Source organism: Oncorhynchus masou, chromosome 24 (assembly GCF_036934945.1).
Source record: "Oncorhynchus masou masou isolate Uvic2021 chromosome 24, UVic_Omas_1.1, whole genome shotgun sequence".
Classification (NCBI taxonomy): Eukaryota; Metazoa; Chordata; class Actinopteri; order Salmoniformes; family Salmonidae; genus Oncorhynchus; species Oncorhynchus masou.
Window position 1 is genome coordinate 7032478 of NC_088235.1, and position 13538 is coordinate 7046015.

General features: G+C 42.3%; 1 protein-coding gene across 1 annotated transcript; it reads left to right on the forward strand.

Moving 5' to 3' along the window:
• Nucleotides 1-6054: 6054 nt before the first annotated feature.
• LOC135511547 (G-protein coupled receptor 26-like) lies at nt 6055-11807 on the forward strand. Its single transcript, XM_064933031.1, has 2 exons — nt 6055-6722; nt 11690-11807. The coding sequence occupies exons 1-2, from the start codon at nt 6055-6057 to the stop codon at nt 11805-11807; spliced, it is 786 nt and encodes a 261-aa protein (XP_064789103.1).
• The last annotated feature ends 1731 nt before the right edge of the window (nt 11808-13538 follow it).

Sequence of the window (13538 nt, forward strand, 5' to 3'; positions counted from 1 at the left end):
AGACCCTTACTGAAACAGAGAACAACTGTAAAGACCCTTAGTGAAACAGAGAACTGTAAAGACCCTTAGTGAAACAGAGAACTGTAAAGACCCTTAGTGAAACAGAGAACTGTAAAGACCCTTACTGAAACAGAGAACAATAAAGACCCTTACTGAAACAGAGAACTGTAAAGACCCTTACTGAAACAGAGAACTGTAAAGACCCTTACTGAAACAGAGAACTGTAAAGACCCTTACTGAAACAGAGAACTGTAAAGACCCTTACTGAAACAGAGAACAACTGTAAAGACCCTTAGTGAAACAGAGAACTGTAAAGACCCTTAGTGAAACAGAGAACAACTGTAAAGACCCTTACTGAAACAGAGAACTGTAAAGACCCTTAGTGAAACAGAGAACAACTGTAAAGACCCTTACTGAAACAGAGAACTGTAAAGACCCTTACTGAAAGAGAGAACAACTGTAAAGACCCTTACTGAAACAGAGAACAACTGTAAAGACCCTTACTGAAACAGAGAACTGTAAAGACCCTTAGTGAAACAGAGAACAACTGTAAAGACCCTTACTGAAACAGAGAACTGTAAAGACCCTTAGTGAAACAGAGAACTGTAAAGACCCTTACTGAAACAGAGAACAACTGTAAAGACCCTTACTGAAACAGAGAACAACTGTAAAGACCCTTACTGAAACAGAGAACTGTAAAGACCCTTACTGAAACAGAGAACTGTAAAGACCCTTAGTGAAACAGAGAACTGTAAAGACCCTTTCTGAAACAGAGAACTGTAAAGACCCTTACTGAAACAGAGAACTGTAAAGACCCTTACTGAAACAGAGAACAACTGCAAAGACCCTTACTGAAACAGAGAACTGTAAAGACCCTTAGTGAAACAGAGAACAACTGTAAAGACCCTTAGTGAAACAGAGAACTGTAAAGACCCTTTGTGAAACAGAACTGTAAAGACCCTTACTGAAACAGAGAACAATAAAGACCCTTACTGAAACAGAGAACTGTAAAGACCCTTAGTGAAACAGAGAACTGTAAAGACCCTTACTGAAACAGAGAACTGTAAAGACCCTTACTGAAACAGAGAACTGTAAAGACCCTTACTGAAACAGAGAACTGTAAAGACCCTTACTGAAACAGAGAACAACTGTAAAGACCCTTACTGAAACAGAGAACTGTAAAGACCCTTACTGAAACAGAGAACTGTAAAGACCCTTACTGAAACAGAGAACTGTAAAGACCCTTACTGAAACAGAGAACTGTAAAGACCCTTAGTGAAACAGAGAACTGTAAAGACCCTTACTGAAACAGAGAACTGTAAAGACCCTTACTGAAACAGAGAACTGTAAAGACCCTTAGTGAAACAGAGAACAATAAAGACCCTTACTGAAACAGAGAACTGTAAAGACCCTTAGTGAAACAGAGAACTGTAAAGACCCTTAGTGAAACAGAGAACAACTGTAAAGACCCTTTCTGAAACAGAGAACTGTAAAGACCCTTACTGAAACAGAGAACTGTAAAGACCCTTACTGAAACAGAGAACTGTAAAGACCCTTAGTGAAACAGAGAACTGTAAAGACCCTTTCTGAAACAGAGAACTGTAAAGACCCTTAGTGAAACAGAGAACTGTAAAGACCCTTTCTGAAACAGAGAACTGTAAAGACCCTTACTGAAACAGAGAACTGTAAAGACCCTTACTGAAACAGAGAACAACTGCAAAGACCCTTACTGAAACAGAGAACTGTAAAGACCCTTAGTGAAACAGAGAACAACTGTAAAGACCCTTAGTGAAACAGAGAACTGTAAAGACCCTTAGTGAAACAGAGAACTGTAAAGACCCTTACTGAAACAGAGAACAATAAAGACCCTTACTGAAACAGAGAACTGTAAAGACCCTTACTGAAACAGAGAACTGTAAAGACCCTTACAGAAACAGAGAACAACTGTAAAGACCCTTACTGAAACAGAGAACTGTAAAGACCCTTACTGAAACAGAGAACTGTAAAGACCCTTACTGAAACAGAGAACAACTGTAAAGACCCTTACTGAAACAGAGAACTGTAAAGACCCTTAGTGAAACAGAGAACAACTGTAAAGACCCTTACTGAAACAGAGAACTGTAAAGACCCTTAGTGAAACAGAGAACAACTGTAAAGACCCTTACTGAAACAGAGAACTGTAAAGACCCTTACTGAAAGAGATAACAACTGTAAAGACCCTTACTGAAACAGAGAACAACTGTAAAGACCCTTACTGAAACAGAGAACTGTAAAGACCCTTAGTGAAACAGAGAACAACTGTAAAGACCCTTACTGAAACAGAGAACTGTAAAGACCCTTAGTGAAACAGAGAACTGTAAAGACCCTTACTGAAACAGAGAACAACTGTAAAGACCCTTACTGAAACAGAGAACAACTGTAAAGACCCTTACTGAAACAGAGAACTGTAAAGACCCTTACTGAAACAGAGAACTGTAAAGACCCTTACTGAAACAGAGAACAACTGCAAAGACCCTTACTGAAACAGAGAACTGTAAAGACCCTTAGTGAAACAGAGAACAACTGTAAAGACCCTTAGTGAAACAGAGAACTGTAAAGACCCTTAGTGAAACAGAGAACTGTAAAGACCCTTACTGAAACAGAGAACAATAAAGACCCTTACTGAAACAGAGAACTGTAAAGACCCTTACTGAAACAGAGAACTGTAAAGACCCTTACAGAAACAGAGAACAACTGTAAAGACCCTTACTGAAACAGAGAACTGTAAAGACCCTTACTGAAAGAGATAACAACTGTAAAGACCCTTACTGAAACAGAGAACAACTGTAAAGACCCTTACTGAAACAGAGAACTGTAAAGACCCTTAGTGAAACAGAGAACAACTGTAAAGACCCTTACTGAAACAGAGAACTGTAAAGACCCTTAGTGAAACAGAGAACTGTAAAGACCCTTACTGAAACAGAGAACAACTGTAAAGACCCTTACTGAAACAGAGAACAACTGTAAAGACCCTTACTGAAACAGAGAACTGTAAAGACCCTTACTGAAACAGAGAACTGTAAAGACCCTTACTGAAACAGAGAACAACTGCAAAGACCCTTACTGAAACAGAGAACTGTAAAGACCCTTATTGAAACAGAGAACAACTGTAAAGACCCTTAGTGAAACAGAGAACTGTAAAGACCCTTAGTGAAACAGAACTGTAAAGACCCTTACTGAAACAGAGAACAATAAAGACCCTTACTGAAACAGAGAACTGTAAAGACCCTTAGTGAAACAGAGAACTGTAAAGACCCTTACTGAAACAGAGAACTGTAAAGACCCTTACTAAAACAGAGAACTGTAAAGACCCTTACTGAAACAGAGAACTGTAAAGACCCTTAGTGAAACAGAGAACTGTAAAGACCATTACTGAAACAGAGAACTGTAAAGACCCTTACTGAAACAGAGAACTGTAAAGACCCTTACTGAAACAGAGAACTGTAAAGACCCTTAGTGAAACAGAGAACTGTAAAGACCCTTACTAAAACAGAGAACTGTAAAGACCCTTACTGAAACAGAGAACTGTAAAGACCCTTAGTGAAACAGAGAACTGTAAAGACCCTTACTGAAACAGAGAACTGTAAAGACCCTTACTAAAACAGAGAACTGTAAAGACCCTTAGTGAAACAGAGAACTGTAAAGACCCTTACTGAAACAGAGAACTGTAAAGACCCTTACTAAAACAGAGAACTGTAAAGACCCTTAGTGAAACAGAGAACTGTAAAGACCCTTACTGAAACAGAGAACTGTAAAGACCCTTACTAAAACAGAGAACTGTAAAGACCCTTAGTGAAACAGAGAACTGTAAAGACCCTTACTGAAACAGAGAACTGTAAAGACCCTTACTAAAACAGAGAACTGTAAAGACCCTTACTGAAACAGAGAACTGTAAAGACCCTTAGTGAAACAGAGAACTGTAAAGACCATTACTGAAACAGAGAACTGTAAAGACCCTTAGTGAAACAGAGAACTGTAAAGACCCTTACTGAAACAGAGAACTGTAAAGACCCTTACTGAAACAGAGAACTGTAAAGACCCTTAGTGAAACAGAGAACTGTAAAGACCCTTACTGAAACAGAGAACTGTAAAGACCCTTACTGAAACAGAGAACTGTAAAGACCCTTACTGAAACAGAGAACTGTAAAGACCCTTACTAAAACAGAGAACTGTAAAGACCCTTAGTGAAACAGAGAACTGTAAAGACCCTTAGTGAAACAGAGAACTGTAAAGACCCTTACTGAAACAGAGAACTGTAAAGACCCTTACTGAAACAGAGAACTGTAAAGACCCTTACTGAAACAGAGAACTGTAAAGACCCTTAGTGAAACAGAGAACTGTAAAGACCCTTACTGAAACAGAGAACTGTAAAGACCCTTACTGAAACAGAGAACTGTAAAGACCCTTACTGAAACAGAGAACTGTAAAGACCCTTAGTGAAACAGAAAACTGTAAAGACCCTTACTAAAACAGAGAACTGTAAAGACCCTTACTGAAACAGAGAACTGTAAAGACCCTTACTGAAACAGAGAACTGTAAAGACCCTTAGTGAAACAGAAAACTGTAAAGACCCTTACTGAAACAGAGAACTGTAAAGACCCTTACTAAAACAGAGAACTGTAAAGACCCTTACTGAAACAGAGAACTGTAAAGACCCTTACTAAAACAGAGAACTGTAAAGACCCTTACTGAAACAGAGAACTGTAAAGACCCTTAGTGAAACAGAGAACTGTAAAGACCCTTACTGAAACAGAGAACTGTAAAGACCCTTACTGAAACAGAGAACTGTAAAGACCCTTAGTGAAACAGAGAACTGTAAAGACCCTTCCTGAAACAGAGAACTGTAAAGACCCTTACTGAAACAGAACTGTAAAGACCTGACCTGACCTTCTGCTTGTCTCACCCCGCCTCCTCGGTGTCGCCCATCTTCCCCACTTGGGTATGTATACCTGTGTTTTCTGTCTCTCTGTGCCTGTCTATTCTGAAGAGAGAGAGGAGATCTACCTTCCACTCAGTCTATTCTGAAGAGAGAGAGAGAGAGAGATCTACCTCCCACTCAGTCTATTCTGAAGAGAGAGAGAGAGAGAGAGAGATCTACCTCCCACTCAGTCTATTCTGAAGAGAGAGAGAGAGGAGATCTACCTCCCACTCAGTCTATTCTGAAGAGAGAGAGAGAGAGAGGAGATCTACCTCCCACTCAGTCTATTCTGAAGAGAGAGAGAGAGATCTACCTCCCATTCAGTCTATTCTGAAGAGAGAGAGAGGAGATCTACCTCCCACTCAGTCTATTCTGAATAGAGAGAGAGAGATCTACCTCCCACTCAGTCTATTCTGAAGAGAGAGAGAGGAGATCTACCTCCCACACAGTCTATTCTGAAGAGAGAGAGAGGAGATCTACCTCCCACTCAGTTTTTTCTGAATAGAGAGAGAGAGATCTACCTCCCACTCAGTCTATTCTGAATAGAGAGAGAGGAGATCTACCTCCCACTCAGTCTATTCTGAAGAAGAGAGAGAGAGAGAGAGAGAGAGAGAGAGAGAGAGAGAGAGAGAGAGAGAGAGAGAGGGAGAGAGAGAGAGAGAGAGAGAGAGAGAGAGGGAGAGAGAGAGAGAGAGGAGCTGTCTTCAGAGAGCAGCGTCACAGAAGATAACACCACTGCAGAGACACGGGCATATTGGCACAGCGCCTGACAGCTGGCGTTTCTTTGCACTTCGTCGTAAACGGGGGAGTTTACTTGCCTCTCTCTCGGCCTCTCTCATTACGTTCGGAATCCTCCTAACTTGATGGACTTCACCATCCCCTCTTGCTGCTTCCTGCAGTAGAAGTCTGAGGACAACGAGGCAGAGGAGAGACACGGCTGCGCTCCACAGGAGAGGGATATAACCGGGAATGTCTGGATGTGGGGTGAGTCTTCCAGCTAACACCAGGCCTTTATTCCATAGCCACATACGGTGGCTGGATGTGGACATAATCATGACCAAAAAGCAGATTCATAACAAGTGACTGGGACACACACCATGGCCGCCGTGGAGGTGCTTCTCTCCGTCTTGATGCTAGTCATTATCGCAGTGTCGTTGCTGTCCAACGCCGTGGTGCTGATCTGCTTTCTGTACAACCCACAGATCAGGAAGCGAGTGCCCTGTGTGTTCACCCTCAACCTCACTTTTTGTAACTTGTTGCTGACCGTTGCCAACATGCCTCTAACTCTGGCGGGTCTCGTCAACAAGGGTCAACCCGGAAGTGATGCGCTCTGTCAGTTCGTCGGCTTCTCGGAGACGTTTTTAACGACTAATTCGATGTTGAGCGTGGCCGCTCTGAGCATCGACAGGTGGATCGCTGTCGTGTTCCCGTTGAGGTACCACTCTAGGATACGACATAGAGATGCCGCTCTCGTGCTCGGATACACGTGGATACATTCTATGTCTTTTTCGACGGCGGCTGCTTGCCTCTCGTGGGTGGGATACCGTCCACTTTACGCGTCGTGCACGCTCTCCGACGTGACGGACAACAGTCAGACTCCGTTTGTTGTCTTTACTGTGGCGTTTCACTCCCTCACCTTTCTCCTGTCCTTTCTAGTCCTGTGCGTCACTTACCTGAAAGTGCTGAAGGTGGCAAGGTTCCACTGTAAACGGATAGACGTTATCACAATGCAAACGTTAGTGCTGCTTGTGGATATTCACCCAAGGTAAGAGGAGGTCTTTGAGTTGCATTTCTCTCTGTCTTCCTTACTCCAACTCACCTTTCCAACTCACCTTACTCCAACTCACCTTACTCCAACTCACCTTACTCCAACTGACCTTACTCCAACTCACCTTACTCCAACTCACCTTACTCCAACTCACCTTACTCCAACTGACCTTACTCCAACTGACCTTACTCCAACTCACCTTTCCAACTCACCTTACTCCAACTCACCTTACTCCAACTGACCTTACTCCAACTCACCTTTCCAACTCACCTTACTCCAACTCACCTTTCCAACTCACCTTACTCCAACTCACCTTACTCCAACTCACCTTACTCCAACTCACCTTACTCCAACTCACCTTTCCAACTCACCTTACTCCAACTCACCTTACTCCAACTCACCTTACTCCAACTGACCTTACTCCAACTCACCTTACCCCAACTCACCTTACTCCAACTCACCTTTCCAACTCACCTTACTCCAACTTACCTTACTCCAACTGATCTTACTCCAACTCACCTTACTCCAACTCACCTTACTCCAACTCACCTTACTCCAACTCACCTTACTCCAACTGACCTTACTCCAACTCTCCTTACTCCAACTCGCCTTACTCCAACTCACCTTACTCCAACTCACCTTTCCAACTCACCTTACTCCAACTCTCCTTACTCCAACTCACCTTACTCCAACTCACTTTACTCCAACTGACCTTACTCCAACTCACCTTTCTCCAACTCACCTTACTCCAACTCACCTTACTCCAACTCACCTTACTCCAACTCACCTTACCCCAACTCTCCTTACTCCAACTCACCTTACTCCAACTCACTTTACTCCAACTGACCTTACTCCAACTCACCTTTCTCCAACTCACCTTACTCCAACTCACCTTACTCCAACTCACCTTACTCCAACTCGACTTACTCCAACTCACCTTACTCCAACTCACCTTACTCCAACGGACCTTACTCCAACTCACCTTACTCCAACTGACCTTACTCCAACTCAACTTACTCCAACTCACCTTACTCCAACTCACCTTACTCCAGCTGACCTTACTCCAACTGACCTTTCTCCAACTCACCTTACTCCAACTCACTATTGTTTTGAATTCATGTTGAAACCAGAACAATGCATCATGGGAGATTTCTTTATTCTATTATGATCTGTTGTGTTATATTCTGTTGTGTTCTATTGTGTTGTGTTATATTCTGTTGTGTTCTATTCTGTTGTGTTCTATTGTATTGTGTTCTCTACTGTTGTGTTCTATTATATTGTGTTGTGTTCTATTGTGTTCTATTATATTGTGTTGTGTTATATTGTGTTGTGGTATATTGTGTTGTGTTCTATTGTGTTCTATTATATTGTGTTGTGTTCTATTGTGTTGTGTTCTATTATATTGTGTTGTGTTCTATTATATTGTGTTGTGTTTTATTGTGTTGTGTTCTATTGTGTTCTATTATATTGTGTTGTGTTATATTGTGTTCTATTATATTGTGTTCTATTATATTGTGTTGTGTTCTATTGTGTTCTATTGTGTTCTATTATATTGTGTTGTGTTATATTGTGTTCTATTATATTGTGTTGTGTTTTATTGTGTTGTGTTCTATTGCGTTCTATTATATTGTGTTGTGTTATATTGTGTTCTATGATATTGTGTTGTGTTATATTGTGTTGTGTTATATTGTGTTCTATTATATTGTGTTGTGTTTTATTGTGTTGTGTTCTATTGCGTTCTATTATATTGTGTTGTGTTATATTGTGTTCTATGATATTGTGTTGTGTTTTATTGTGTTGTGGTCTATTGTGTTCTATGATATTGTGTTGTGTTATATTGTGTTCTATTAAATTGTGTTCTATTCTGTTGTGTTCTATTATATTGTGTTCTAATCTATTATGTTTTACTGTGTTCTATTCTATTGTGTTCTATTGTGTTCTATTCCGTTGTGTTCTATTCTATTGTGTTCTAATACATTATGTTTTACTGTGTTCTATTCTATTGTGTTCAAATCCATTATGTTTTACTGTGTTCTATTCTATTGTGTTCTAATCTATTATGTTTTACTGTGTTCTCTTCTATTGTGTTCAATATAGAGTATGTTCTACATGTCGTAACCCCAGATAGTTAATGGTTATATCTGTTCTACATGTAGTAACTCCAGATAGTTAATGGTTATATCTACATGTAGTAACCCCAGATAGTTAATGGTTATATCTGTTCTACATGTAGTAACCCCAGATAGTTAATGGTTATATCTGTTCTACATGTAGTAACCCCAGATAGTTAATGGTTATATCTGTTCTACATGTAGTAACCCCAGATAGTTAATGGTTATATCTGTTCTACATGTAGTAACTCCAGATAGTTAATGGTTATATCTGTTCTACATGTAGTAACTCCAGATTGTTTCAGCTCTGGATGCATGGCACCTTGTTCCCTCTGTAGTGCACCACTTTAGATCAGAGCCCTGGTTGAATGTAGTGCATAGGGAATGGAGGTGCCATTTGGGATGCAGGCTGTTTCTTGGTTAGAATAGGATAAAGCCAGTGTTTTACTGAGTGGGAGGGGTCTCCTATGACATGGTCATTTACTGTGGCGTTATAGACAGACAGTCTGTTTCCTGGTTAGAATAGGATAAAGCCAGTGTTTTACTGAGTGGGAGGGGTCTCCTATGACATGGTCATTTACTGTGGCGTTATAGACAGACAGTCTGTTTCCTGGTTAGAATAGGATAAAGCCAGTGTTTTACTGAGTGGGAGGGGTCTCCTATGACATGGTCATTTACTGTGGCGTTATAGACAGACTGTCTGTTTCCTGGTTAGAATAGGATAAAGCCAGTGTTTTACTGAGTGGGAGGGGTCTCCTATGACATGGTCATTTACTGTGGCGTTATAGACAGACTCTCAGTCTGTTTCCTGGTTAGAATAGGATAAAGCCAGTGTTTTACTGAGTGGGAGGGGTCTCCTATGACATGGTCATTTACTGTGGCGTTATAGACAGACTCTCAGTCTGTTTCCTGGTTAGAATAGGATAAAGCCAGTGTTTTACTGAGTGGGAGGGGTCTCCTATGACATGGTCATTTACTGTGGCGTTATAGACAGACTGTCGGTTTCCTGGTTAGAATAGGATAAAGCCAGTGTTTTACTGAGTGGGAGGGGTCTCCTATGACATGGTCATTTACTGTGGCGTTATAGACAGACTCGTTGTCTGTTTCCTGGTTAGAATAGGATAAAGCCAGTGTTTTACTGAGTGGGAGGGGTCTCCTATGACATGGTCATTTACTGTGGCGTTATAGACAGACTCTCAGTCCGTTTCCTGGTTAGAATAGGATAAAGCCAGTGTTTTACTGAGTGGGAGGGGTCTCCTATGACATGGTCATTTACTGTGGCGTTATAGACAGACTCTCAGTCTGTTTCCTGGTTAGAATAGGATAAAGCCAGTGTTTTACTGAGTGGGAGGGGTCTCCTAGTACATGGTCATTTACTGTGGCGTTATAGACAGACTCCCAGTCTGTTTCCTGGTTAGAATAGGATAAAGCCAGTGTTTTACTGAGTGGGAGGGGTCTCCTATGACATGGTCATTTACTGTGGCGTTATAGACAGACTCTCAGTCTGTTTCCTGGTTAGAATAGGATAAAGCCAGTGTTTTACTGAGTGGGAGGGGTCTCCTATGACATGGTCATTTACTGTGGCGTGATAGACAGACTCTCAGTCTGTTTTTCAGGATAAAACAGTCTGATGTGGGTTAAATTCTATAACCATCATCATCACACACCAGACCACACACACACCAAACGCATTGCTGTATTGCTGTTTACGACTGCCATGTGCACATGCATATGCACACACACGCACACATACACACATGCACACTGTCGTCCTCAATCTCTATGGCTGACAGATAAACAGACAACAAATGGCACCTCATGGCAATTCAGCACAGCTAAGCACACCTAATGACACCTCGTGTCATTACAGCACACCGAAGCACACATGTAATGACACATAATGGCACCTCATGGCACCTTATGACACCTCATGACACCTCATGGCACCTCATGGCACCTCATGGCACCTCATGACACCTCATGGCACCTCATGACACCTAATGGCACCTCGTGACACCTCGTGGCACCTCATGACACCTCATGACACCTCATGGCACCTCATGGCACCTCATGGCACCTCATGGCACCTCATGGCACCTCATGGCACCTCATGGCACCTCATGACACCTCATGGCACCTAATGACACCTCATGAAACCTCATGAAACCTCACGAAACCTCACGAAACCTCACGACACCTCATGACACCTCATGACACCTCATGACACCTCATGACACCTCATGACACCTAGTCAATCACCACCTTCCGGAGACACCTGAAACCCCACCTCTTTAAGGAATACCTAGGATAGGATAAAGTAATCCTTCTCACCCCCCCCCCCCCCTTAAATGATTTAGATGCACTATTGTAAAGTGGCTGTTCCACTGGATGTCATAAGGTGAATTCACCAATTTGTAAGTCGCTCAGGATAAGAGCGTCTGCCAAATGACTTAAATGAAATGTAAATGTCTAATGACACCTCATGGCACCTCATGACATCCATTGGCACCTAATGAAACATAATGACACCTCATGGCACCTCATGGCACCTCATGGCACCTCATGGCACCTAATGAAACCTAATGACACATAATGGCACCTCATGGCACCTCATGACACCTCATGAAACCTCACGAAACCTCATGACACCTCATGACACCTCATGACACCCCATGGCACCTCATGACACCCCATGGCACCTCATGACACCCCATGGCACCTCATGGCACCACATGGCACCTCATGGCACCTCATGACAACTCATGAAACCTGATTTTAGGTCTAACTACATAATCATGTTCATGTCATGTCACGTGTGTCAAATAAAGTGTAACCACATATTTCCCTGATCAGTGTTCGAGAGCGTTGTCTGGAGGAGCAGAAGAGGAGGAGACAGAGAGCAACCAGGAAAATCAGTACCTTCATCGGCACGTTCATGGTCTGCTTTGCTCCCTACGTCATCACCAGGTAGGTAGAAAGGGGGAGGGGAAGAGAGAGAGAGATATCTTTACAAGCAACATTAAATGAGATGTCCCTGATATCTTTACAAGAGTACATAAGATGTCCCTGAGTACATTAGATGGCATGTCCCTAGCACTTCACCGCATATCACTTAGCAGGAAGCCAGCCATAATAACAAGGATCAACAGGATCTATACCACCAGCCAGCCATAATAACAAGGATCAACAGGATCTATACCACCAGCCAGCCATAATAACAAGGATCAACAGGACCAATATCACCTAGCAGGAAGCCAGCCATAATAACAAGGATCAACAGGATCTATACCACCAGCCAGCCATAATAACAAGGATCAACAGGATCTATACCACCAGCCAGCCATAATAACAAGGATCAACAGGATCTATACCACCAGCCAGCCATAATAACAAGGATCAACAGGATCTATACCACCAGCCAGCCATAATAACAAGGATCAACAGGATCTATACCACCAGCCAGCCATAATAACAAGGATCAACAGGATCTATACCACCAGCCAGCCATAATAACAAGGATCAACAGGACCAATATCACCTAGCAGGAAGCCAGCCATAATAACAAGGATCAACAGGACCAATATCACCTAGCAGGAAGCCAGCCATAATAACAAGGATCAACAGGATCTATACCACCAGCCAGCCATAATAACAAGGATCAACAGGATCTATACCACCAGCCAGCCATAATAACAAGGATCAACAGGACCAATATCACCTAGCAGGAAGCCAGCCATAATAACAAGGATCAACAGGATCTATACCATTTACCAGCCATAATAACAAGGATCAACAGGATCTATACCACCTGCCAGCCAGCCATAATAACAAGGATCAACAGGATCTATACAACCTTGCAGGAAGCCAGCCATATTAACAAGGATCAACAGGATCTATACCATTTACCAGCCATAATAACAAGGATCAACAGGATCTATACCACCTGCCAGCCAGCCATAATAACAAGGATCAACAGGATCTATACCACCTGCCAGCCATAATAACAAGGATCAACAGGATCTATACCACCTGGCAGCCATAATAACAAGGATCAACAGGATCTATACCACCAGCCAGCCAGCCATAATAACTAGGATCAACAGGATCTATACCACCTGCCAGACATAATAACAAGGATCAACAGGATCTATACCACCAGCCAGCCATAATAACAAGGATCAACAGGATCTATACCACCAGCCAGCCATAATAACAAGGACCAACAGGATCTATACCACCAGCCAGCCATAATAACAAGGACCAACAGGATCTATACCACCAGCCAGCCATAATAACAAGGATCAACAGGATCTATACCACCAGCCAGCCATAATAACAAGGACCAACAGGATCTATACCACCTGCCAGCCATAATAACAAGGATCAACAGGATCTATACCACCTGGCAGCCATAATAACAAGGATCAACAGGATCTATACCACCTGCCAGCCATAATAACAAGGATCAACAGGATCTATACCACCAGCCAGCCATAATAACTATGATCAACAGGATCTATACCACCAGCCAGCCATAATAACAAGGATCAACAGGATCTATACCACCTGCCAGCCAGCCATAATAACAAGGATCAACAGGATCTATACCACCTGCCAGCCAGCCATAATAACAAGGATCAACAGGATCTATACCACCTGCCAGCCATAATAACAAGGATCAACAGGATCTATACCACCTGAC

Excerpts from the sequence above, each read along its gene's own strand:
- LOC135511547 (XM_064933031.1), top strand. The coding sequence starts at position 6,055 with ATGGCCGCCGTGGAGGTGCTTCTCTCCGTCTTGATGCTAGTCATTATC. Across the intron at positions 6,723-11,689 it reads CTTGTGGATATTCACCCAAG|TGTTCGAGAGCGTTGTCTGG; the intron begins GTAAGAGGAGGT and ends TTCCCTGATCAG.